This window comes from Osmerus mordax, chromosome 15 (assembly GCF_038355195.1).
Source record: "Osmerus mordax isolate fOsmMor3 chromosome 15, fOsmMor3.pri, whole genome shotgun sequence".
Classification (NCBI taxonomy): domain Eukaryota; kingdom Metazoa; phylum Chordata; class Actinopteri; order Osmeriformes; family Osmeridae; genus Osmerus; species Osmerus mordax.
This window is the reverse complement of record NC_090064.1, coordinates 9,834,763-9,859,849: the sequence shown is the minus strand read 5'-3', so window position 1 is coordinate 9,859,849 and position 25,087 is coordinate 9,834,763. Positions and strand designations below refer to the sequence as shown.

At 50.9% G+C, this 25,087-nt stretch overlaps 1 protein-coding gene across 1 annotated transcript in view; it reads right to left on the bottom strand.

The window, feature by feature from the left end:
• drosha (drosha ribonuclease III) overlaps positions 1-24,603 on the bottom strand; it is a 59,746-nt gene extending 35,143 nt beyond the window's left edge. Inside the window, 22 exon segments of the mRNA XM_067251842.1 lie at positions 23-125; positions 1,635-1,734; positions 4,505-4,564; positions 5,014-5,074; positions 5,175-5,313; positions 8,755-8,862; positions 10,911-11,018; positions 13,712-13,811; positions 16,141-16,265; positions 17,331-17,500; positions 18,499-18,573; positions 18,692-18,773; positions 19,125-19,196; positions 20,458-20,544; positions 20,692-20,778; positions 20,882-20,962; positions 21,316-21,476; positions 21,933-22,107; positions 22,380-22,743; positions 23,126-23,194; positions 23,356-24,192; positions 24,462-24,603. Of these exon segments, the coding sequence (XP_067107943.1) occupies positions 23-125; positions 1,635-1,734; positions 4,505-4,564; positions 5,014-5,074; positions 5,175-5,313; positions 8,755-8,862; positions 10,911-11,018; positions 13,712-13,811; positions 16,141-16,265; positions 17,331-17,500; positions 18,499-18,573; positions 18,692-18,773; positions 19,125-19,196; positions 20,458-20,544; positions 20,692-20,778; positions 20,882-20,962; positions 21,316-21,476; positions 21,933-22,107; positions 22,380-22,743; positions 23,126-23,194; positions 23,356-24,185 (3,157 nt within the window). The 5' untranslated portion in view covers positions 24,186-24,192; positions 24,462-24,603.
• Between the last annotated feature and the right edge of the window lie 484 nt (positions 24,604-25,087).

The following is a 25,087-nucleotide window of genomic DNA, read 5'->3' as shown; positions in this document are numbered from 1 at the left end:
GAGGGGTGGGGGGGGGTCTCACCTATGAGGGCCTCGAAGCAGTTGGCCATGGCGTGGCGCAGGTCCGACTCCCTGCACAGGTCCGGCCCGTGGGCGTACAGCATGAAGCGGTCCAGCTCCAGCTTCTGTGGACGTCAAGCACAACAGTGAGTGAGAGAGAGCGGGCGGGGCGTGGCACTGCTGGGCCCTCACACACACGGAGAGTGGGACTGAAACGGGACCTCGAGGAGATCCTCTCGTTTTAGATCCGACTGAACAAATAGTCTTAGGTTAAGGGATTAGCATTCATCTTCGAGTGAACCGGTCTGAGGAACAAGTGCCAACACAGACAGACACACACACAGACACAGTGTCCACAGTCAGTGGGCCAGCGTCCAGTGACAGTGGGCCAGCCCGACAGCTCTGTCCAGAGAACGGGCAGAGAGGTCTCAGAGCTCACGGGGGGGGCCGGTGTGCCATCCAGCTGCTCCTCTCTGCAACCTGTCACCACAAGCTGGATCCGGCTAGACACACACACTTTTACCCGTGTGCAAACACAGATGTACAACTTTCACACACACGCCGACCCCCACACGGGCAGTTGGGAGTCTGAGATAATCCCATATAAAACGATTGCGTTGGATCACAGCAACTGACCTTCACTCGGTCTGGGAAGACAGGAAAAAACACCTCTCCCTCTCACCATCAAACGACCCAGTACGTTTTCACCCTACTTAGGCCACTACATCGAGAAATATGCTGCTCGTTCAATTCAGTTCAAAGTAGACTTGGTGGTGACCCATGACCCGGTAGGTTTAGAGGTCGTCGGATCATCAGGTCTGTTTGTGCAGTCCTTCTAGGATGTTCTGCGGACACTTGGAGGCACCGCACCAAGCATTTGTAATTGGAGTGGTAGAAATAGGACAACAGTCCATCCTTGGCTAATAAAATTAGAGTGCCAACTAATTAGTCTGACATTGCAGGGCGGTAGTCTCCCACCCTCTATGGCACACACGCACACACATTATAGGCACCGTTGTAACAAACACCGCTACAGGGAACTCCTTCGACTTCTAAAGTCTTCCGAGTGAAGTAGAGGCTTACGCCGGGGATGTTTTTTTCCCTCTCTCTAGATAATTGCAAGCCCCCTCCAGCAGACACACTTACAAGGTGCGCCACAGCAGGCAACACGGCAAGCAGGCAACACCGAACCCCGTTCCCTTTCCACGAGCAGCGAAAAGAAAATCCAGATAATAATGAAACGAGCACAAACTCTTGGCTAACGTGGTACGTGCACAGTGGCATCTGTCTGTTTCGCGGCAGATTATTGGAGTGGGTGTTGTCGACTCACACCAGTGTGGCTACAAGCCACTGCCAAGGAGGGGAGGAGAGAGAGGGAGAGGGAGCAAGCCTGTAGGGAAGCTTGGTGTATGTTTAAGTCAAATGTACCCCTCCACACCCCTTGGAACAACAACCTTTTAACTCCAATTATAAACCTGGAGAGGGAAAGAAGGAGGGATGAAGGGGTATGAGGGGGTGAGGGGATTTCCAGTGCCCTCACAGAAAAGCTATGAAAGGCTAAAGAGACCAGAAGATACAAGTCTGTTTTCCAGGTACTTTCTTCAGATCTGATAGCATATGGGAGGGGGCCTCACCTTAGCTAGCATGGCAAGGTGCTGGTTCTGGACGATGGCTGTTCGGTAGGTGGCCAGGCCGCCCTCCTCAAGACTGGGAAACAGGTAGTATAGGTGGACACTGGGGATACAAACAGGCTGGATTAAAAATGGCCACCCATGGAGGGACAAACACAGGAAGAACTTTGTGATGTGTCCCAAAAATGTAATATGGGACAGTTTTGTCCTCAGTTCTTTTAATATTTCACAATATAATAATAATAATAAGAAGAAGAAGATGTTGCAGCTATAATGCCAAGAACCTTACACACAGAAAAACTTTTAGGTACGCATTCTTTATTGTTACTTAATTACTATCCAAGACACAGAAATCATTAATATATTATCATACTCTTGCTCTCCATCTGTCCAAATCCAAAATGGTCGCCCGTATATGGAGAAAGCACAATGGGAAACACCTCATCTCAAGTGGCTGTCTGTGGTCCAGTGATCGCACAGCTGTGTCGTGGGCAACTGGCTTCCATTTCATTACAACGCATCTCAGCCTCCCGAAAGCTCCAGCGTGTCATTAGATTTTCATATCAAAACCAGCCATTTATTTTTGCAATTTCTAATCAATGCCAAATGAGATAGCAGGTGGTGTTCTTTTTTAAAATTATTTTGTTCCCAACTAGCACAAAAAAAGTCAATTTGTCAAAGCACCGCTAACTTACCTCCTTAACAACACATTCTGAATAAATACATAATATTTATCAAAATGAAGATAATTTGTCTTGGCACATCTGTAGTTCAGACAAAATGGCGTGTCAGAGACGAGATGGCATGCAACGGAGACTGCACACCCTCTGGATTTGTGAATTTGTCACAGAGCAACCATGGAAATCATTTTTTTGTGTCCGACAAACAAACTCGAATGCCCCCAATAGATCGAGGCCGATGGAGTATTATTTCAATACACTGGGTTTCATGTTTGTGTGAATCCTTCTCATTGTCAGCCTGTCAGTCTGGAATGTGTGGGGGCGAGGCGACCTTGTGTGAACAGTGGAGGGAGTAGGCGAGGGCTGGCCAAGGCTGAGTATGGAGTGAGGTGTGTGGAAGAAATTGGGATTTCCGGTGTGCTTACATTATTCACTAATCAATAGAACTAGTCATTGGATACTAGTTAGTACGTTCTCATGTAAGCTTGCTATTAATAAGAGTAGATTGTGTCTATGTGTCAGGGTTAATAGATGTTCGGGGTCAGGAGAAAGTACTGGCTAAACGGTCCTTGTCATGACTACAAGGAGAGCTCCAACTATGAACTCTCTAGTCTGAGAGTTGTCGTGTGTTGGGAGCAGTGAATCTCTTTCTCTGAGACTGGTGAAACGTAATTACTGCCTGACTGTCACAATCTATGTTTACATTCTTGTGCCCTATAAAAGATGGTCCTCCGGCTTTCTGAGCTGAGAGGACCATCTCTCCCAATCTGCAGATTGATAAATACGTATTAAAATCCAGAACTTAACTGAACTTAGTCACTCCGTTTATGAAGAGACGGACAAAACACTTTCTTCATAGGTGTGAAAGAGAGAGAACAAGAGAGGAAATAAAAAGAGTCCTTGGCCAGTGTGTTCCATAATGTCCTAACGTAGAGCTACGTAACGAGCGTCTTGAAAAGGTTGAAGAAAAAAAAAAAAAAAAAACGGAGGGAGGGAGGGAGATCTCCCATCTCCCACTACAGCACGGAGCACGGAGCAGTCTTCAGCTGGCCTGGCTCTTTTTCTTCCCCTCTTATCTTTCCCCATTCTCAATTAATTATACTTCTTACCCAGCTTGTTCAGTTCCACTAACATGTTCTTCTGCGTCGCCCTCTAGACAGAGCGGGGGCTAGTGGATGCTTCCTCGACAGAAATTGGCTGTACCTGAGAAATCAACGGCGGGGTGGGGGAGGAGGGACTGAATAATTCACGGTCGCAGAGTTGAGAAGGAAGGCGCGCACTGGTCCCCTGTCGAGGGCAAACATATCAGAGGAGTTCCGAGGCAAGGCGAGGAGGAGCCATACTGCCCCGGGTCTGGAGAAACCACTCTTAAATGCCTTGCTTCTCTCTTCCCTCCTGTTCTCCCTCTCCCCCCTCCTTTTCCTGCCCGGTGGAGATGGAAAGGAATCTAGTCTTATTCCAGCTGTTTCTCAACCCCTGTCAGAGTCTCGTTCTCCATATCAACCCTGTATGTTGAATACTGCCAAAGGAAATGGTTAGCAAGCACACCCAAACAGCAATGTGATGGAGAGGAGGGAAAAACAAAACAAAAACAAGGGATCTCTCCCACCAAAAGACGATATGCTTCATTAGAGACTGGGAAGAGGAGGGGGGGGGGGGGGGGTGATGTCCTGAGAATGCATGTGTGTGTATGTATACATACACACACACACACACACACACACAGTGTGTGTATACATACACACGCACACACTGTGTGTCTTTTGTTGGCCACAGGCAATTTTTCTCTTCTTTCATAAGAGAAGTGGGAGGGTACTAGTGCAAGCGTGCAAATGTGTGTGTGTGTGTGAGAGAGTGAGTGAGTAATAATAGCTGAACGTAATTAGGGCTGTGCCAAGCTAAGTGGTGGGCCAGGCTGCCCGCTCTCACCTGGGAGTCAATAATACAGTCAGCAACCCAGACAGCTAATTGCACAGTTGTCATGGAGAATTTCAGCCCTTTTAAAAGGTATGCTTAAGCTGGCTCAGGTTTGGGGTGGGGTGGGAGGGGGGGGTTGGATGACTACATCCCAATCCAATCGCAGCATCGTGAATGAGGCGGGGTGAGAGATGAGAAAGAGAGCCGGTGTCGTGTTGGGGTTTAATTAGCGCTGGTCTCTGTCAGGAGGTTTTCACCCGCCCACCGCAAACTCACCTGGTGAGGAACTCGACGACGGCGTCGCCTAGGAACTCCAACCTCTCGTTGTGATTGATCCTGGAGACGGGGGAGACGGGAGGGGGTTAACCTCTCCAAGTACAGCAGACACGGATGCATGCATAGAAACACGCACACACACACGAATCTCAGGTTCTCCATCTTTCTCACTCACACACACACACACACACACACACAAACACAAACAAGCATCTTAGGTTCTTTATTTCACACACACACACACAAACTAGCATTTCAGGTTTTCCATCTTTCTCACACACACAAACAGAATTTTCATTTCCCAGACATGCCGTCCCAGCCCTGACGTCCCAGCCCTGACGTCCCAGCCCTGACGCCCCAGACATGCCGTCCCAGACATTCCGCCCCAGCCATGACGCCCCAGCCATGACGCCCCAGCCATGACGCCCCAGCCATGACGCCCCAGCCATGACGCCCCAGCCATGACGCCCCAGCCATGACGCCCCAGCCATGCCGTCCACGTGACCCACCTGGAGGGGGAGGGGTCTTCCTGGCCCAGCCGGGACATGATGTTGATCAGAGTGTTGATTCCTGGCCGACAGTAGACAGGGCGGAGGTCGTTACGGACACGTCAAACAATTGTGAAGTGATTCTGGAGTGATTCAGGCCGGACCAACACAGGTGTACCCACCCTTCTTTCTCATGTACATGTGGTGGACCTTCCTGTCGCCGTACTTGGGCTGGCGGATGCCACAGTTGGACAGGGAGTTGCGGGCGTGGTCTGGGTTCATGCCAAAGTTGAGGTGGTGGCTGGGATGGGTCATGGCCAGCTGAGAGAGAGACAGAGAGACAGCGTGCTTAAACACAACAAAAACACCAGCTATGTGGCCAAATGATTCCAAATGTGGATATTTGCCTTTAACTCTCGGTTAGGGAGTCGGGCTATTAATCAGAAGGTTGTTGGTTCGATTCCCGGCTGTGCCAAATGACTGTGTCCTTGGGCAAGGCACTTCACCCTACTTGCCTCGGGGGGAATGTCCCTGTACTTACTGTAAGTCGCTCTGGATAAGAGCTTCTGCTAATTGATTAAATATAACTCCTGTCAAAGCAGCCACAGCATACAAGTAGACTTTAGAATGAGCACCTCAGAGAGCCCACAGAAGATCAACAAGTTTGTCTCAGAGCGCTTTTCTTTTTTCCCCCCGTAATTTCGACAAAATGGTTTCCCCTCAAAAAAGTTGGTTTTGAACCAAACTGGGCTGGCTCAGGAAGAAGCAGAGATACTGTTCAGTAGGACATGTCAAGCCTTTATCAATCTTACATTAGCAGACGGTTCTCAGCAAAAAATATATATGATATATCAAATCCTCTCTCCGCTGGGCTCGCTGTTCAGAAATGCTTGTCTTCCTGCAGCTCAACTTCAAATCAATTTCAAGCTCCAATGAGATATATGTAAAATGTTAACAGAAAGGTTTCAATATTTATCATCACCGGAGATGCCTTGCGGGGTTTGTAGCGTTGAAAGGGGAAACTAATTTAAAGTCAAATAAAGAGGACAGAAGCCTTGTTGTTGCTAGGTTAGGTTCAGCACGTTGCCTCTGCCCATGTTGGTTCCAAAACAGCACACTTGGCATCTTGAGGGTCCCTTAAAAAGATGGTCCTGAGCATGCTGCAGTGATGTGAGGCTGTTCAACACAAGGAAGAGAATGTTTCAGCTGAAGCTAGGGAGCTTAAGGAGCGGATTGGCTTTTTCTAACCTTAGCCGTCAATATTATGAGTGCGTGAAGTATGAGGGATTTGGACTTAATGATCAATCTTCTGCCGCTCTGCTCAACAGCCTCTGGCTGTATGTGTGCTTGTATGTATGTATATATATATATATATATATATATATATATATATATATATATATATATATATATATATATATATATATATATATATATATGTGTGTGTGTGTGTGTGTGTGTGTGTGTGTGTGTGTGTGTGTGTGTGTGTGTGTGTTTTAACCAGGGTAAACATGATCACAGAACAGTTTTCAGAGTTAAGACACAGCTGTGTGTCTCATTTGAGTTGCCGCAGTGTTTTTCAGATTTCCGTTGGGGGTGAAGGGGTGGGGGGGGTTCTGGAGTGCTTCACCATCAAATCTGAGAGATCAAACCACTTGGGATGTTCGGCTGTCAAGTCTTCGCTCTTTGATGACCGCTCCAATTCAAAAAAGGACTTTTCTTAAAAACGTAAACCTACACGTGTTCGGCCGTGCACAGGGACACACCCAGAGGCAGACACGCACGCAGGCAGGATCAGACGGAGCGGTGCCGTGGCACAGCTGAATTCTTAAACCCCGCTGGGCCATCTCCGGTTCTGTCAACATGGGTCAATGGAGGAGGGGAGGGGATGGAGGGATGAAAGGTGGTGTGGTGATGGGATGGTTAAGGAGGCGTGGTGAGGTGATAAAGGGATAGGAGGAGGGGTGGAGGGGATGGTTAAGGAGGTGTGGTGAGGTGATAAAGGGATAGGAGGAGGGGTGGAGGGGATGGTTAAGGAGGTGTGGTGAGGTGATAAAGGGATAGGAGGAGGGGTGGTGAGATGATGGAAGGGGGGGGGGATGGTTAAGAAGGGGGGTGGAGGGTAGAGAGAAGGAAAGGAGGTAGAGGTGCTGCCGCCTCCGAGGTTTGGCTCTCGGTGGACGGACAGACACTGGACCGGGCTGGCAGACGTTCAGAAGGGCTGGGAAACAGTTTGGAGGAGATACGCATGGAGATGCGCTTGGTTTGAATGGCAGGCGTCTCTTTCGGGACTGTTCCCTCGGTTTCCATGGCCTGGGAGAGCTGAAATAAGCGCACCTCATGTGTCGAGAGGGTGACGTGTGACCGATGTCTGGTCCTTCTCAGAGCTGTGAAAAAAATAAAATAAACCAGCTGTCCAACATCTTTCCTGCGCAGCCCACTGACTCGACACACACACACACACACACAGGCACACACACAGTCTGAACACTGACGCCTCTGTGGCTCAAATTAAACACGACACACACCGTGGCGTGGTCCCGGCGGACGCCTTGTGGATCAAACGCGTCTTTATTTTCGTCTTTTTTCCTAATCTGAAACGCCAGCTCTGAGGGGGGAGCTCCACGGCGGCGCGGTCAATAACTCAAACGGAGGACGCCCCCGCGACACGGCTGTCGCCTGTCATCTGGGAAGGGGGGAGGCTTTACAGGGGGGGTCATGCCGCTTTCGCTTGAGCACTAATAATGACAGGTCATCATCTGGTCACAAAAGGCGACGGCCGTCACTCAGGATCACACGCCGCCCTGCCTACGTACACATGCTTTAAAAAGGGCTCACACAGACATAATCTTTCTCAAGCTCCTAGAACCAAGCACTTACACACACACACACACACCAGAGCAAAGTTGTACTTTTCTTTTTAACAAGCGTGAATTAGCAAAAGCTGCGACCAATGTTTGTGGACCGAGCGAGCGAGCGGCAAACAATTTGAGTGAAGCTCCATCCTATCCAAGGTCTGTCAGTGTGACAGCTTTCGCTTTTCATTCCAGGCAGCCTTGAGGGCAGAAGCTGTGGATGTCTGACCCCGGGGCCCTGTCAGCCTCTGACCCTGGGGCCCTGTCAGCCTCTGACCCTGGCGCCCTGTCAGCCTCTGACCCTGGGGCCCTGTCAGCCTCTGACCCTGGGGCCCTGTCAGCCTCTGACCCTGGGGCCCTGGGAGCCTCTGACCCTGGGAGCCTCTGACCCTGGGAGCCTCTGACCCTGGGAGCCTCTGACCCTGGGAGCCTCTGACCCTGGGAGCCTCTGACCCTGGGAGCCTCTGACCCTGGGAGCCTCTGACAGCCTCTGACTCTGGGGCCCTGGGAGCCTCTGACCCTGGGGCCCTGTCAGCCTCTGACCCTGGGGCCCTGTCAGCCTCTGACCCTGGGGCCCTGTCAGCCTCTGACCCTGGGGCCCTGTCAGCCTCTGACCCTGGGGCCCTGTCAGCCTCTGACCCTGGGGCCCTGGGTGGGGGGGAGGGAGACAGTCCAGTACAACCTAACAATGTTCATTTTTGGGTGTCCATGACTTTGGGTTGGTGGAGCAAAAACCGGAAGCCAGTCTGGTATGGTACGCTGATGAAGGGAGAAGCACAGCGAGCGGTTAGGTGTCAGCTTCGCTTCTCTTCATGTAAGAAGTGGAGGTGTGGACACTGGCTGTGACTGGTCCTGGTGGAGTCATGGTGGGGGGGAGGGGAGGGGGGATGTCGAGCATCAGACTTACCTGGAGGAGGCAGCGCTCCTTGAAGACGTAGCCGATGAGCTTGTCCAGGTGCATCAGGCACTGGTGGTAGCGGATGTGGTGGGTAAGGACTGGCAACATCATGGCATGCTGCTCAGGGAGAGAGAGAGAGAGACGCAGGGAGGGACGCAGGGAGAGACGCAGGGAGAGACGCAGGGAGAGAGAGAGGGACGCAGAGAGAGAGAGACGCAGAGAGAGAGAGAGACGCAGAGAGAGACGCAGGGAGAGAGACGCAGAGAGAGAGAGACGCAGAGAGAGAGACGCAGAGAGAGAGAGAGAGACGCAGAGAGAGAGAGACGCAGAGAGAGAGAGAGACAGAGACAGAGAGAGAGACGAAAGGAGTTGGAGATGCAAGGAGAGAGAGACAGGGAGAGATGCGCATGGGGAAACAGAGTGACACGGAAAGAGACAGATGCATAGGAACAGAGAGAGACAGAGATTCAGGGAAAGAAATAGATATGGGGAGGAAGTAGAGAGAGAGATAGATATTGGGAGGGGGTAGAGAGAGAGAGATAGATATTGGGAGGGGGTAGAGAGAGAGAGATAGATATTGGGAGGGGGTAGAGAGAGAGAGATAGATATGGGGAGGAGGTAGAGAGAGAGAACAAAAAAGCAACAGAGAAAGAAAGGGAGACAAGAGAGGGGGAAGGTGTAAGGTAGAACATGGTGAAAATCAATCAGCCAATCATTATTTATTAAGTGGTTCTCTGCTATGAGGGGAGATGAAATAATCAGAAACCCAATCACGGTGCCGGGGGAGAGGACAGGAGAAGAGGGGGATGAGACTGATGGGAAATTCACACTTTGACACGGACAGCAGGATCACAGCCCACCTCGACATGTTGACACACACGCGCACACGCACGCACGTAGCAAAGACCTATCTAGCTTCTTTTCTGGCCTCAGCGGAGAAAGACAAAGGGAGAGAAAGAGGAAAAGAAACCGATTGAGAAGGGGAAAAAGGGAGTGAGAGAAACAGGTCAAGGAGGGAGAGGGATAGAGATGGGGTCCAGGACGTGAATGAGGGAACGAGGGGGGGGGGCGGGGGACGGAGCGAGCGAGCGCTTCAGTAGCACTCGGAGCGAGTGAAGGACAGGTAGATACTTTTTTTTTGTAAGAAAGAGTGCATTAACTAGAGAATAACACAGTCCATATAGTTGTTAGCAGAGTGTTATCAAGCTTGAATAGCACAGGAGGGGAGGCAGGCAGGGAGGCAGGCAGGGAGGCAGGCAGGCAGGCAGGCAGAACACGCATTAACCCCTCGTCAGGGTGTCTGGGGGCAGCCAGCGCTGCATGTTTTAATTAGTGTTACTGGGAGATGGGGTGGGGGGGGGTGTGGGGGGGGTGCCAGCAGGTCAGAGCAATGAGGCCTGCACCACCACACACCCCCAGTCAGACCTACAACACCACCTTTGCACTGCCCTGGGGAGGCGGGGGCAGGGGACACACACACACACACACGATGCTCTGAACACGCACGCGCACATGCAAGCGTGAGAACAAACGAGCGCACACATGAACGAACACACAAACGTATGTGCGCAAATGAACGGTTCGTACTGTCCTCCGCAAAAATAGACATGTATCCACACACACACACACACACACTCACACTCCCCAGGCCTCGTTAAACAGCCAATTAAGGAAGCGAGGGTCTGCCTGTGTTTCCGGCATATGACCTATTCCGAGGAATGACTGGGCTTAGCGTGGTGGGCACTCCACCACGCTAGACCAATTTACTGGCTGGCTGTACAGCTGGCTGGCTGGCTCTCAGCTATATGCATGATAGGACCATGAGGGTACCAGGTGTACAGACAGAGTATAGTCGCTAACAGGCATCTCCCTGTGTGTGTGTGTGTGTGTGTGTGTGCGCTCTCAGGGTTTGGTGTATAAGCTGCAGTGCACTTGGCGTGACTCATGTGATTGGTAATGCTTTTTCGATAAGGCTCTGCTTAGTACGTGTTTGTTCTGCAGTGAAAGGTTTAGGGAGTGCCAGGAGCATTGAGCCTGGCGTAAAACCACGTCTCTCACCGCCCAGCCGCGTGTGCATCGCTGCGTGTGCTTGTGAGCGTATACTTGAGTTGTACTCAAGGTTTCTTTGGTTTGTGTGTGTGTATGTGTGTGTGTGTGTGTGGTACCTGACAGACGTCGGAGCGAATGCCTGTCTTCCAGAATCCCTGGCTGCTGAGCTCCACCGTCACCTCGCGGCGCATCGTGTTCTTCTGACGGATCTTCTGGAGGGCTTCCTGTTGACGGCCACGCGCACACACACACACACGACAGTCAATTATTGATCACCCCACGTTCCCTTCCCTCCCTTCCTTTCACACTCCTCTTTGCCTCATCCTTCCACTGCCACTCTCTTTCCTACCCTTCTCTACCTAGCCAGACGCATAGAGGGTCAGACACACAGGGCTAGACAGACAGACCAGACAGACAGACCAGACAGACACAGGGTCATAGCCACGTGGTGGCCAGGGGGGGCCACGGCCACCATTGGTCAGAGGATGGCCACCCTGCCGCCCCCCCCCCCCCCCCCCCAACCTCACAAAAAAACAGAAACGGTATAAAAACGAAATAAATGCATTTGTATTTTTTTTATAAAGTCGTCTTATATTGGCATTTGTCACTTATGCTACAAGCCCCATATTCTCAACATGTTGGGCCACGCCACCATCAACAGCGCAAGACACAAACCAACGTGCCTGCATTCTGACAGCGCTTCAATGGAGACTATCAGCTAACCACTGGATACCGTTAGAAAACTGCTGCTCTGAGTGATGCAGTGTGTTACTTTTAAAATAGTAGTTTTTGACAATCAAGTGCCACCCCACATAAAAGACTGGCCAGAGCAGGCCCCCCCAGAAATAATGTCCTGGCTACGCCCCTGGACAGACAGACGGGTCAGACAGACATGCAGATAGACAGACGGGTCAAACAGACAGGGTCAGACAAACGCGCAGACAGACAGGTCAGACAGACAAGGGGCAGACAGACAGGGTCAGACAGGGTCAGACAGACAGGGTCAGAGACCTCCAGCTAATTGAGGCGTTGTGGTGAAACAGCCTCTCCGAGCGCGGTGTGTGTGTGAGGGACGAAAATAAAAATGACACAGCCAAACCCTGGACTCCCAGTGTCCCTGCAGTGTCTGTGCCTAGGCACCAGGCTGTTCAATAAGACACGCAAGTACACACACACAGAGGGTGGTGGATGTGCTAGTTCCATCTGTGCTGTAGCTCGTTACCAACCGTGGGGCACACACACACACGGTGGCCGATGTGCTACCTCACACACACACACACACACACACGGTGGCCGATGTGCTACCTCACACACACACACTGGCCGATGTGCTACCTCCATCAGTAGCTCTTGTTACAAACCGCACACACACACACACACACACAGACCATGTCAGCCCGCGGCAGACAACTGGCAGCAACACAAGGACAGGAAGCTGCGGAGACAAGAGGGTCCTACAAATCAAACCAGAGATGGAAGATATTGGCTATATATGTTTCTCGGCCTGTGTGTGATTGTGTGGTGTGTGTGCCGCCTATCCTAAAGTCAGAGATGCTATCCGCCGAGTCTGAATTGGCCGCCATCCGTCTGAAATGGAACGCCAGGAATTTTTTGACTGGCAGAGGAAATAAAGAACAACAAAGGCATGAATAAATAATGTTGTCCCACTTTGAACTGTGCATCAAAGTGAAGACAGTCACACATAAACCTCTGTGTGCGTGTGTGTGTGGGGGGGGTATTTTTGAGCTCCGGTGTGTGTGTGTGTGTGTGTGTTAGCCACACTGTTGGATCATTGTATTCTCACAGGCTTCATTTACACGCAGGGGGGCCCTCTCTCTCGCTCTCTACCTCTCCCCCACTCCCTCCCTCCCCTCCTTCTCAGCTGACTCCGGTTACAGTATTAAAGCTGGGAGATGGGGAGGGGGGGGGACATCAACGCCTCTAATAAGGCTGGAGTGAATCTGGAGTGAATGACCAGACACCCACCCGCTTTATAGCCTGCTGACGCGTTCATTAAACGCACGCACACGCACACAACCTAGTGATGTTCCCCCAAGGCTGAAAATAATAAGCATGTAGCCTTTCTGCCACGGCTGCGTGGAGACACTAACACGGCTAGCTCGTGGTGTTGTGACGGCTCGGTCCGCGAGTGTGTGTGTGTGTATGTGAGTGTGTGTGTGCAGCACTAATTGCGTCTGAGGGCTCCTCTGCAGGTTGACGGTAGGGAATGCCAGGGCCCCAGTTAGGCCGAGCTTCACAGCGCTACCTGGGAAACCGGCTAATTGAGCTCTGGGCTCTGGTACAACATTGGCAGACTGGGGGAGATGGGAGGAAGAGGAGAGCTACACACCGAGGAGAAGACAGAGAGACAGATAAACACACACAGAGAGAAACATAGAGAGACAGAGAGAGACTATGGGAGAAAGAGAGCCTATGGGAGAGAGAGAGAGAGACTATGGGAGAGAAAGAGAGACTATGGGAGAGGGTGGAAAGAAAAAAAAGGGGAGGAGAGAAAGAGAGAGAAGGAAAGAGTGTGAGTGAGCGAGCGAGCACTCCTTCTGGGCTCCTCCCTTTATCTAGCGTCTGTGTGCCTGTTATCTGTGGCATCCTCAGCAGCAAGTAGACTGTGAACGCATCCCACTGAAGGGTAGGGGGACCCGGCGGAAGCTGCCGGGGGCTGGTTTGGATGGGGGGGGGGGGGTTGCAGGCACGAGTGGCATCCTGCCAAGGCGCAGTCTGAGCGGGCGCGACAAGGGGGCTAAACAGCCGTCGCGCCCCGTCGACCTCGCGCTCGGCGCTAAACGGCGGATGGCCTGCGCCGCGGTGGCGGGCGTCGCATCCAGTTAGCGCCAACACATTTTTTTTTTTTAAGGCTTAAAATAAAAAAATAGACATGTAACTTTCAGCTGTTACTCACCTCTCTCTGGGTGAGCTTCTGCTTGTCGATGTGTTTGACCTTGGGGCTGTTGGCCAGCAGGTGGCGCAGTTTGACATAACTCTTCCACAGCTTCTGGTACCTGGAGCGCAAACATTTTTGTTACAACGAGGGGAATTTTTCCACAACAGCACATCAATATTTCATCAGTTGGCTGGCCTATTAAACAACATCATTTAACCGTAGCCCAAGGTGCTTATCCCATTAGCTTTATTGGCAGGGAAATATATATAAAGCCTCCTCTTCTCTCCTCACCCCTCTCCCATCCCTGGCCTGCTCCCCTGATGCTACTGAAACGTGAAGATTAAAAGACTTGGGCGAGGTCTCTTCAGGGTCACGAGTTGAGTCCTCTCGTTTCCTTCTAAGGGCGTTAAGTTACTGCGCCTTGATGGCGTCAACAGAGCCGGCTGGGCACATAACACGCACATTTGTATTGGTCTCTTTGACTAATAAGCATTTTGTCTTCTTTTGGAGGGTGTGTGTGTGTGTGGGGGGGGGGGGGGCGGACGACATGGCAGCGTCAAGGTGACAGGGGCCTTCATTGTCCTTCCGTGTGCTTCCGTTCAGCCAATCTGTTCCTCATTGGAGGAGTTATTTCATTATGAGTGGTGTCAGGAGGGAAGAGAAATAGAGATTGTGTGAGAGAGAGAAATAGAGATTGTGTGTGTGTGTGTGTGTGTGTGTGAGAGAGTGAGTGAGTGAGTGAGTGAGTGAGTGAGTGAGTGAGTGAGTGAGTGAGTGAGTGAGTGAGTGAGAGAGAGAGAGAGAGAGATACAGTGGCAGCAGTTTAAACTGTACAGGAATTAAGGCGGCTTTATTGGTGGGGGCACTTCATTAGAGACTGAGCCTGGGGTGGGTGTCTGGGGTGGAGGGCTGTACCTTCTGAGTGTGTGTGTGTGTGTGTGTGTGTGTGTGTGTGTGTGAGTGTGAGAGATAATTCATCAGCTCAGCTCTGTATGCTGATTTAGGAAGAGGAGGAGGCTGAGGAACAGGTGACGGAGAGAGAAAAAAAAAGGGGAAATATCCACCAAACTGACCTTTCCACAGACCCCTCGCTGTCTATCTCTCGCACGCGCGTTCTTTTTCTTTCTCTCTGAGGGTACCTCTGCCCCCTCAGTCCTGCCTCTACCTACCTCTCTACCTCTGCCCCCTCCGTCCTGCCTCTACCTACCTCTCTACCTCTGCCCCCTCAGTCCTGCCTCTACCTCTGCCCCCTCAGTCCTGCCTCTACCTACCCCTCTACCTCTGCCCCCTCAGTCCTGCCTCTACCCACCTCTCTACCTCTGCCACCTCTCATTTCTTCCATCACTCTTCCTCTTTTTCTTCCCTGTGTCCATGGTCTCTGCCTCTGTGGCATTGCAGCCCCCCCACTGCTCTCCTGTTGCCGTGCCCCCCCCCCCCCCCCCCCCCCCCCTCCATCCACGTGCCAGCGTCATTACAATCAGCGGAATGTTACGGCGCTCTCGTGCATACACCGCCTTAATGAGGTCCCTGTCCGTCCATTAATTTGTCCCCGCAGAGGGTCGGCGTGTGGGGAGGGGGGGACCAGCACGGCAACAGGAGAACAGTCTTTGGTTGCTGTGTGTGTGTGTGTCTGTGTGTGTGTGAGAGCGAGCTCATAAACAAAATAAAAATACCTAATAAAACGTCACTAACAATTGTGAGGATGGCCCATAAGGGAAATCTTCCTCGTTTCAATCTCAGCCTCTTCCACCTCATCATCATCATAATCTTCCTGATCCTCTAATTGGAAGATGCCGGCGTTTCTAGGGAGATGCTGGTAAACACTGCCCTCTGACTGAAGGCCCGCGTTCCAAACTCACTTGTGATTGGTTGTCACTCTCTGTGAGCACCGTTGAGACGGTACTTGGGGAAGGTGGAGGGGGCTTTAATATACTGCCATTGGTAATTATGCACATGTACAGTATTCCCTCTCCTGGCCCTGGCGTGTGTGTGGCATTATTATTCAGGAGACGCATGTGCGCACACACACACACACACGCACGCACGATCTCCCATGGTGAAAGAACCCGGTGGAACCTGGGACCCGTGATGGTGCATGTGAAAATGTCACGCCACTCTCATCCTCTCAACGACATATGCCACTCTGCCTCTCTCTCTCTCCCCCTCTTTCTCTGCATCTCTCTCAGTCTCTCTCCAAGTCCCTCACCCTCTCTCTCTCTCTTTATCTTTCTCTCTCTGCATCTCATTCTCTGGGTGCATTTCTCCCTCTCTCCACCTCTCTCCACACGGGCTGAGATTAGCGTCTCCTGTGAGAGATGCGTTGAATAAGGAGCGCGGGGAGCCAAGGAGGGGGTGTGCACGCGTGCATGAACGTCCAATAGAGAGAGAGTAAGTGTCAAAGAGCGAGAGAACTTGTGAAGGCGTGTGAGTGAGTCTGTATTCCTTACTGGGGGTCTCCTGCATAGCTCAGCTGGGCAGGCCGGATTCCGAAGTGGACTATGATAGGAAAGGTGATGACGTCATGGTTGAACTGCTCTCTGTCCAGCTGGTCGATGCGTACAGAGCTTGGCTTCTGGAAAACCAAAACACAACCTTAGGAAAGGCCAATGACATTACAAAAAAATGTATTATTATAGTATTGTATAGCAACTTAAATATGAAAATCCAAAAGACTTCTGCACAGTGGACGGTTAACCAAGTTGGCCTTCGATGACGTCAAAACCTACATATCCGTCGCTTCCAGGAACACCTTTCATGACTCCAGAGGTGATGGAGGAGCGGGGTTCCTCGATTCACCTCGGGATAATAGCGTTGTCAAAATGTTTTGCGGCGTTGTGAATGTGTGGACCTGAGGCATATGGTTGGATATCCTCAACAGATGGCACTGAAGCCAGGATTCACCTTGACATTATCCCGACCTTGGGAGACGTTGAAATGTCGAGCCAACTTCAATTTCAAACTATAGTTTCTAATATGCCGCACTGTGTGTGTCGGGATAACCTTGCCCTGAGCTATGGTGCCCCGAGTTCTGAGGAACACCAAGCCTAGAAGGTAGCAAGTCGAGTCAAATCTGAGAGTTGCTGCTGACATTTTGTTTTTTGGCCTTTCCCATGAAAAGGGTCGACTACCATGACAGTTCCAGTACACGTTTGGATACTGGGAAAATGTGTCCTTGACTCTCTCCTAGATCTATTACATTCTATCCACTTTCTTGATCCCGATGGAAATGTAATGAAGTCTGGTAAATGACTGATCCGTGTTGAGATTGGTGGCCAACCCCAGGAAGAGACAAGGAAGGAGACTTCTGTTCCAGGGTCTACTATGCCCTGAGCAAGAAGAGGCAAGGATCATGCCATGTTATCTTAAACCAGCCTGTAGATAGACGGCTGGTAGATGATTTGCTATACCCTACCATGTCAGTCCCGACCTGCAGTACAGAACGATGCAGTCTAGAGCCCTCTCCTACCATGTCAGACTGTCAGTCCCGACCTGCAGTACAGAACGATGCAGTCTAGAGCCCTCTCCTACCATGTCAGACTGTCAGTCCCGACCTGCAGTACAGAACGATGCAGTCTAGAGCCCTCTCCTACCATGTCAGACTGCAGTGGAGTCCTGTGCGGCCAGGAGTGGCTCTCACCATGCCAGGGCTGCTGACGATCATGCCCTTGCACTCCTCTGCATACTTCTGCCACTCCAACTCCTCCCACTGCAGCATGTTGGCGATCTCCTCCTCGGGCACCAGGGCCTTGCTGCTTCGCAGAAGATACAGCAGGACCTGGTGCATGGAGAGCACCTCCTTACCGCCGTCTGACACACACACACACACACAGGAGGACACACAAGGTCAAACGGACTGGGGTTAATAGGCACTCATGAAACAATTGATCGACCTCCCTTTACAAGTGTTCACATGGACAAACACATAAACCCATTGAGAATTCTATTAGCCTCTAACTCCCTGCAAGGCATTTGGAGAACAGTACATGTGGGCACATGCACACACCAAACTGTGTTTCCAGGAAGCCCAGAATCAGATGTGCATATCGGAAACAACAGATGAATCCACAATAACGCAGAGTCATTTGGAAACCATCGTATTCCTCCATTATACCATTCCCTTTTGTATTCCGTTTCAAGTGGAGATGGCGAGCACACACACACACACACACACACCACTGTAGAGATGGTGAGCTTTGATAGGCACAGTGCACCAGCACCATCAAGTGATGCTACAAAGAATTCCCCATACTAAGGCAGCGGTTTCAAGACCTCGAGATACACCCAAGAAAGAAAGAACATTACGTTTGAACATCAATACCAACACAACGTATGGGAAAACATTCAAACTGAACATTAAGGGTGAAAAGATAGCATGAGGTTAGGTTTGGCACTCGGCTGAAAGATGTGCCGCATGAATAACATGCAGTACTGCAAGTCGCCACAAGAGGGATGTTTAGCTGTAAATCGGGCAATGTGATGGTAAAGTGGACATTGTAGCTGTAAAGAGGGCAGTGTAGAGGGAGAGTGGGTGGTGTAGCTGTAAAGAGGGCAGTGTAGAGGGAGAGTGGGTGGTGTAGCTGTAAAGAGGGCAGTGTAGAGGGAGAGTGGGTGGTGTAGCTGTAAAGAGGGCAGTGTAGAGGGAGAGTGGATGGTGTAGCTGTAAAGAGGGCAGTGTAGAGGGAGAGTGGGTGGTGTAGCTGTAAAGAGGGCAGTGTAGAGGGAGAGTGGGTGGTGTAGCTGTAAAGAGGGCAGTGTAGAGAGAGAATGGGTGGTGTAGCTGTAAAGTGAACATGAAGGGCTCTCACCAGGGAGGAAACGGACGAAGCGCGGCATGAAGTGGAACTTCTGACATCCGGGAGACTCATTGTCAAAGGTAGGATCTGGTCAATAAAACAATATTTCACAAAATAAATTATGTTCTTTATTTATTTACTCGGAAAAGGTGCTAAACTAGGAGCGATGAAAGGAAAATCTATTTTTGAGTGTGTGTGTGTTCACCTGTCAGGTTCCAGTCATAGAGTTCCAGGACGTCCTGAAACAGGTAGTTGGCAAAAAGCTCCAGGCCTCGAACACAGTAGTTCTGTCATGAAGAACACAGGGTCAATACTGCTACAGAGTAACACACACACACACACACACAACAAACCAACAAAGACTGGATGCTTTAAACCAAATCCGGTTCTCCGACTTGAAAAAAGCAGCTCTTATCAGCATAGTGGTTTCTAAGAAGTCCAATGCAGAATAAAAAGAACTTGAAAGACAGATCTTCTACGGAAATTTCAGAGACCACCTTTCGGAGATTTAGGCGCAAAAACAAAGAGAGGCGAAGGGAAGAGGAGACTAAAGACTGAAATGATTCAATTGAAAGAGAGAAAGGAAATTAAATAAAAGAGAAAGGGGGCAGGAGAGATAAAGGAGGGGCTTTACTGACCTCTGGTGACATCTCCTCTATGAAGTGGATGGTGTAATCTATGTTGAAACGGATCACCCGGCATAATGGAATCTGTGAGGTTTGGAGGAGAGGAGGAGGAGGGAGACAAGAGAAGCCAGGAGAGAATCCCCGTGGTTACGAGCTGGCGTCAGGCAGGGGGGACGTCTTTGCGGGCAAAACTCATTAAAGCCTCATCTCCAAAACACACACACCTAGGCAAACACGCGCACACACCGCTAACGATAATGAACAGACACATGGACGCCCGCACACACACACACACTTTACCCAGGGCTTTCGAACATTAAGTGACTTTTAAATCGCTATAAATAGATAAGACAGCTCTTCGGTGTTTAATCTCTTAGTTACATGGTCTTTGTTGTCGGAGTGCGGGAGTCCATTTTAGGAGATTAACCTGGGGGCCAGTGTGAAAGCTGGCCCTGCCCGTCGGGCTAACAAGAGGGGGCTAATATCGCCTTGCTCAGGAGCACCCTAATCCCCGGTCCCCACCGGCCGTATGCAGCGGGTTTCAGACAGAGGTCGTTTAAATTATCCTGCCGTAATCTGGACTAATCCCGTCTGAATTCGCTCCGAATCAAAGCAGATGCTGAGGAAATAGGTGCAAGTGTTGATTATTCTGAAACCCACAGGAGCGGGGGGGAAAGAGGGAGCCCTGGCGTACAGAGATCACTTCTACATGCAAACTCAGGAGAAAGAAGGAAATGTATTTGTGTTCCTCACACTAAGAATGATCCCTCATCCCCCTCTTTAACTCGCTTAGTCAGGCTTTGCCCCTCATTGATTTCCCATCCTTCTGCTCCTACACTATTCCTTAGTGTGTGTGTGTGGAAGGGGGGGGGGTCTATGTCTCTACATACACAGCAGGCCTTTTAACCCCTACATCAACAGATAGCGCCTCACAAGTCAAGCAGAGGAGAAGCAAGGTCAGAGCAGAAATAACTAGTCTGTGATGCCCAAAAAGACGAACAAAGGAGACGGTCAACATTAAAAGCTTCATTTGAAGTCTGTGTGTGTGTGCGCGCGCTTGGGCATTAGGTTTCAGACAAACACTGGGGGGCGGGGTGAATTATTCATTCAGTAGGATATCTTTCTGAACTAGCCTTGATGTGTGTGTGTGTGTGTGTGTGTGTGCACGCGTAGCACTCCGCTGGTGCAGTGAAGTCTGTGTGATGGGCGTCGGGGAGGGAGGGAGGGAGGGAAGGAAGGACAACAGAGGCGTTGAAGCAGACACTCCAGAGAGGACAAGGAAGGGGACATCAGAGGTGGTGAGCTGGAAGGGCAGGACGGAGGGAGGGAGGGAGGCGGGGCTTACGTTGGTGAGCGGGGTGTGCGAGAACAGGGAGAAGCCTTCGAACAGGTACTCGTGGTCGTCATACTCGATCACGGTGGGCCTGTCCGTCTGTGTAAAAACGCACGCACTGTGTTACATCGCCGCAACAATGATTCAAGGGAGCAATGGAGACCAAAAGATGCAAATGAGAGAGCTAGAGAGAGAGAGCGAGAGAGCGAGAGAGAGAGAGAGAGAGAGAGAGAGAGAGCACCTCACCAGGAAGTTAGTGGGGGGAGACACGGTGATCCTGTAGTGGAACAGCCTCCCTGAGTTGTTGTTCATGCCACGGCAGTTCTTCACTGACTGGAGGGGGAGGAAGCAGAAACAAGAGGATGAGCCGAGATGTTCCGCTCAGCGTGTGCTGTTGACCGAGGTGGAAGCAGGGGGGGGGGGGGGGGGTCAAGACCTCTTCTCCTGGGTAGATGCTGTGGCGGATCCCCGTGCGCCTGGCCTTGGCACTGCACTTGCACAGCGGCCCATCGTTCATCTGTACACACACACACACACGTATCAACTACTACTGTAGATTAACGCACCACCTGTGCAGAGAATAATGCAGCATGCACACTACACACGTCATATTTACTCGAGACAGAGTGACCAAAAAAAAGATACTCTCCCACCCAAGGTGAAAAACAAGACAAAGGGAACACCATGAAGAAGTAGATGGAAGAGGAGGGGAAGGAGACAGAACGAGAGAGAGAGACAGAGTGTGAGAGAGGGAAAGAAACAGAAAAAGAGAGAGAGAGAGACAGAGAGAGACAGAGAGAGGAAAGAGGGGGTTGCGATGGTGAGGGGGAGGTAGAGATGGACAGAGAGAGAGAGAGAGAGCCTGCTGACCTGTCCGGGGTCGTTGTACCACAGCTCGTCGTGCAGGCGGTCGGGGTGGGCCTTCTTCCTCTTGATCTCAGCGATCACGTCGAACACGTCCGAGTCGGAGCTGCTGGAGCACGTGCTGCCGCCGCCGTCCGACTCGCCGTCCGACTCACTGGAGCTGACGCCTGGGAACAGGAGAACCACAAGCGGAACCCCGTCAGCCCCCATGCTCGTCCTCGGAGCGGGGCTGAGAACCACGGCTCAGAGAGGCGTCAGGCCTTTCCTGAGTCAACGCTGGTCTAAAGGGTCACAGAGTAGCCTTAAACCCATCGTACATGACGCCGTTTGTTCACGTAGTTTCATGTTAGTGTAGATCATCAACACCTTTCATAGCATCTCATGGCAACTATGTGAGCTCAAACAAACTGTGCTGTGATAGAACTGTGATGAGAAAGCTCCTTTTCAAAATGTCTCAACGTATAGGTTAACTGCCCTACTTCTCATTCCTTTGTAGCTCAAAAAGGTTTTTACATAATATTGATTTTTTTATACCCTTCTTTTGTACCCACTGCCCAACACATAGTCATCTCAAAAATAAAATAAAATAAACTATTGACTGAACGGAGTTCGGGGTCAAATACCTTTGGTATTACTATCTGATATCAATACAGTACCAGGCTCCTCATCCAGCTTAGTTTGGGGCGGCTCCCATTGTGGGCGGGCAGCCTGGGCACGTGCCTGCCTCCTGCCCAGCTCTTCCTCAAACCTCTCATACAGGTCTCTCAGCTTGCTGGTGCCCACCACGGTGGAGTCGCCCTAGCCAGGAAGGGAAGCGGGGCGTATGAGCACAGACACGCATAGAGCCACACACAAACACACACACACACACGCGTGCACGAGGGACACTGTAAAAAGGAGCAAAATCCGCTAAATCCATCACTGTGAAGGAGAGGATCCGAGAAAGTAACAAAACACTATTTCGGTTCTAGGAGACACGCTAGTCATTTTCGAAATCGGTAAATTTTGCTACTGTTCTTTGTACATGAAAGTAACATCAAACGGCGTTCTAGTAGAGTTTAGTACTGTACCACTTGGTCCATGGGGTCATTGGAGTAGTAGTTCTCAGCATGTGTACAGCGAACCCAGGCAGGCTTCAGCAGCTCCTCCTCCTCCCTGACCTCGTCTCCTTTCTCCCTCTCCTTGTCCCTCTCCTTGTCCCTCTCCTTGTCCCTCTCCCGGTCCCTCTCCCGGTCCTTCTCCTGGTCCTTCTCCCGCTCTGCGGCGGCGGTGGAGGCAGTGGCGGGCTCCTCTGGCTCTCGGCTCCTCAGGGAGGTGTAGCTGCGTTCCCTGCTCGTCCCCGGGCCCTCCCACCTCCTCTCCTTGTCGTCGTCCGGCCTCCTCTCCCGCTCCTCCTCCCAGCGGCCACGCTTCCTCTCCCGGCTCCCTGATCGACTGGAGGAGGGGGGGGGGGGGGGGGGGGGGCGTGGGACTCGGTTGAGTGAATCCAATTTAGAACAGAGACATGTTTCCACTGCAAATGATCAGCAAATAATCTTAGTGCATTCCAACACCTCAGCTTCTTAGCAGGGAAGCAAGGTGCATGGAAAGTTAGGATGCCTAGAGCTCCATCCGATTCCCTTATTTCACAACTTGGGGATTAATAAAGTGTCACCTTATCTAGTAGTCGGACATTGTTTCCTTGCTCCTCTCCATTTCAGAGGAGGGGAGGATATACCCGAACATTAGCTGGGTGAAAGCATGCACCCCCCCCGTCCCATCAGATGAACACAAACAGGGCCTAGGTGTGTTCAGGGTTGAGGTGAGGGTTAGGTACCTCCTGGGTCTCTTTCTGGGTCTGTCGGGGGACTGGGACCTCCGGCTATCTCGGTGGCGATGCCTCTCCCTATGACGACACACACGCGTGTATATTTTCATATTGAACAAGTATTTAAAAGAATAACATATTCAAACAGATTATTATTTGTATTTTTTATTTTTTTTTACAATAACATTTGGACAGATACAACAAATGTTGACAGATATTCTAAAATAATACCACTGTACCTGCTGCGCTCTCTACTGCGGTGACGGGGTGGGGTCCGGCCATGTTGGTGGTCTGAGCGGTAGCGCCCGCTCTCCGGTCTGCCACGCCTTCCAGGGCTCCGGACGCTGTCCCTCCTCTCTGCAGGAAACTCCATCTTGTGACGGTCACCGTAGCCGTAGCTCTTCTGCCTAAAATCATCGTGACGGCGTGGACATCTCTCCGGGGACCTCCGGTCTTCCATGGGCTTGTCTGCCTTGTACTGGCCACCGTGCCTGAAGCCATGGACGGGCTTGAAGGAGCTTGAGCCCTGGGTGTACCCTGGATTGAAGCTAGGAGGTGGGAAGGGAGGGTGGGGGTAGTTCATGGAGTAGGGAGGGTGGTAGCTCATGGGCTGGGGGGGCATGGATGGGGGCATTGGTGGGTGAGGCAGGGGCGGAGGGGGTACCATGTACGGATGGTATGCATTCTGAGCTGATCCCTGGGAACCTGAAGTGGACCCAGCAGAGGAAATTGGGAGGGGGGGAGGGGGGAAGTTTGGGGGTGGTTCAGGAAAGCCCTGACGGTTAGGGGCATTGGGGAAAGGAGGGTGCATGGGGCACTGGTTGAGAGGGCTAGGGGCCTGGGTGGGAGCTTGGGTGGGGTAGGTCATGTAGTCAGCATGGCTGGACATGTAGCCACTGTTCCCTTGGTAACTAGAGCCAGGAGGGGTCTGAGGCTCATAGTGGTAGGGGGGCAAGGGAGGCTGGGGAGGAGGAGGCCTTAGGTTGGTGGGTCGGTAGTTTTGGGATGACCCATGCTGACCAGGTGGGTTTCGCCCTCTGGGGCCCCCTCTACCCTGATGGAAGGACATACTCTATCTAAAGAAGAAACAGGACCCAGAATCAAAGCTTTAGTTCATAAGTGTGTGACACACTCGTCACATTTCAAACCACCTCAGATTGCTATCTTATAAAATGAATCGTAGTGAATTGAAGCAGTGTTTAAGCGTTTGCTCATATTAAAATTAGTTATTGCTTACATTTAGCAAGCTGTTAAATATACCCAGAGCTAACAAGCCTCAGACAAGATAAATGAACGGAGAAGTAGCATCGCTAGCTAGGTTAAATACGCACAAAAAATTGCTTACCTTACTGAGTGGCGAACTTTAGCCAGTTCCGAGTCGAATATCAGTATTGCGTGAACCTCATAGTAGTCAAACTACTTACTAATCGAACCACACTACCTGTTTTAGGTCAAAAACTATCGATATTGATGCTGTGAAATAGTTAAATTACCCGTGCGCTCAAGTAATTGCCGCTTTTTGTTCGTGTTTCTAGTCGGTGTGTTAAAACAGATGGACATATATTCACCAATGGGATTACGTAGTAGTTCAGTGTTGGCCAATGGTATCCCAGTGCGCTGGCAGCGCCGGTGCATCTTTCTAAACTGCCCACCCTCCGAAAGTAAGTTCCATAATCCACTACAACTGCAAGGTCCATTCATTTTTGTTATAAATAAATGTACTTATTAATCATTCATTCAAAATGGTCTATGGTCAGTTTATTACATGTTAATTGATTTGTCTCGTGCCACTGTATTGCTGTAGAAGGGTAGCCTGGTAGACACATGGTTGGTTCGGTTTGTAGAAACGAATTTAAACTACAGTTAGAACCGTGTAACAGTTAGAGCTATTAACTATTACACCTGGCATTACATTTGTTGGAAAAATGTTGTGTGACTGACCACCAGGGGCGTTCTGAATGGCATTCAGAC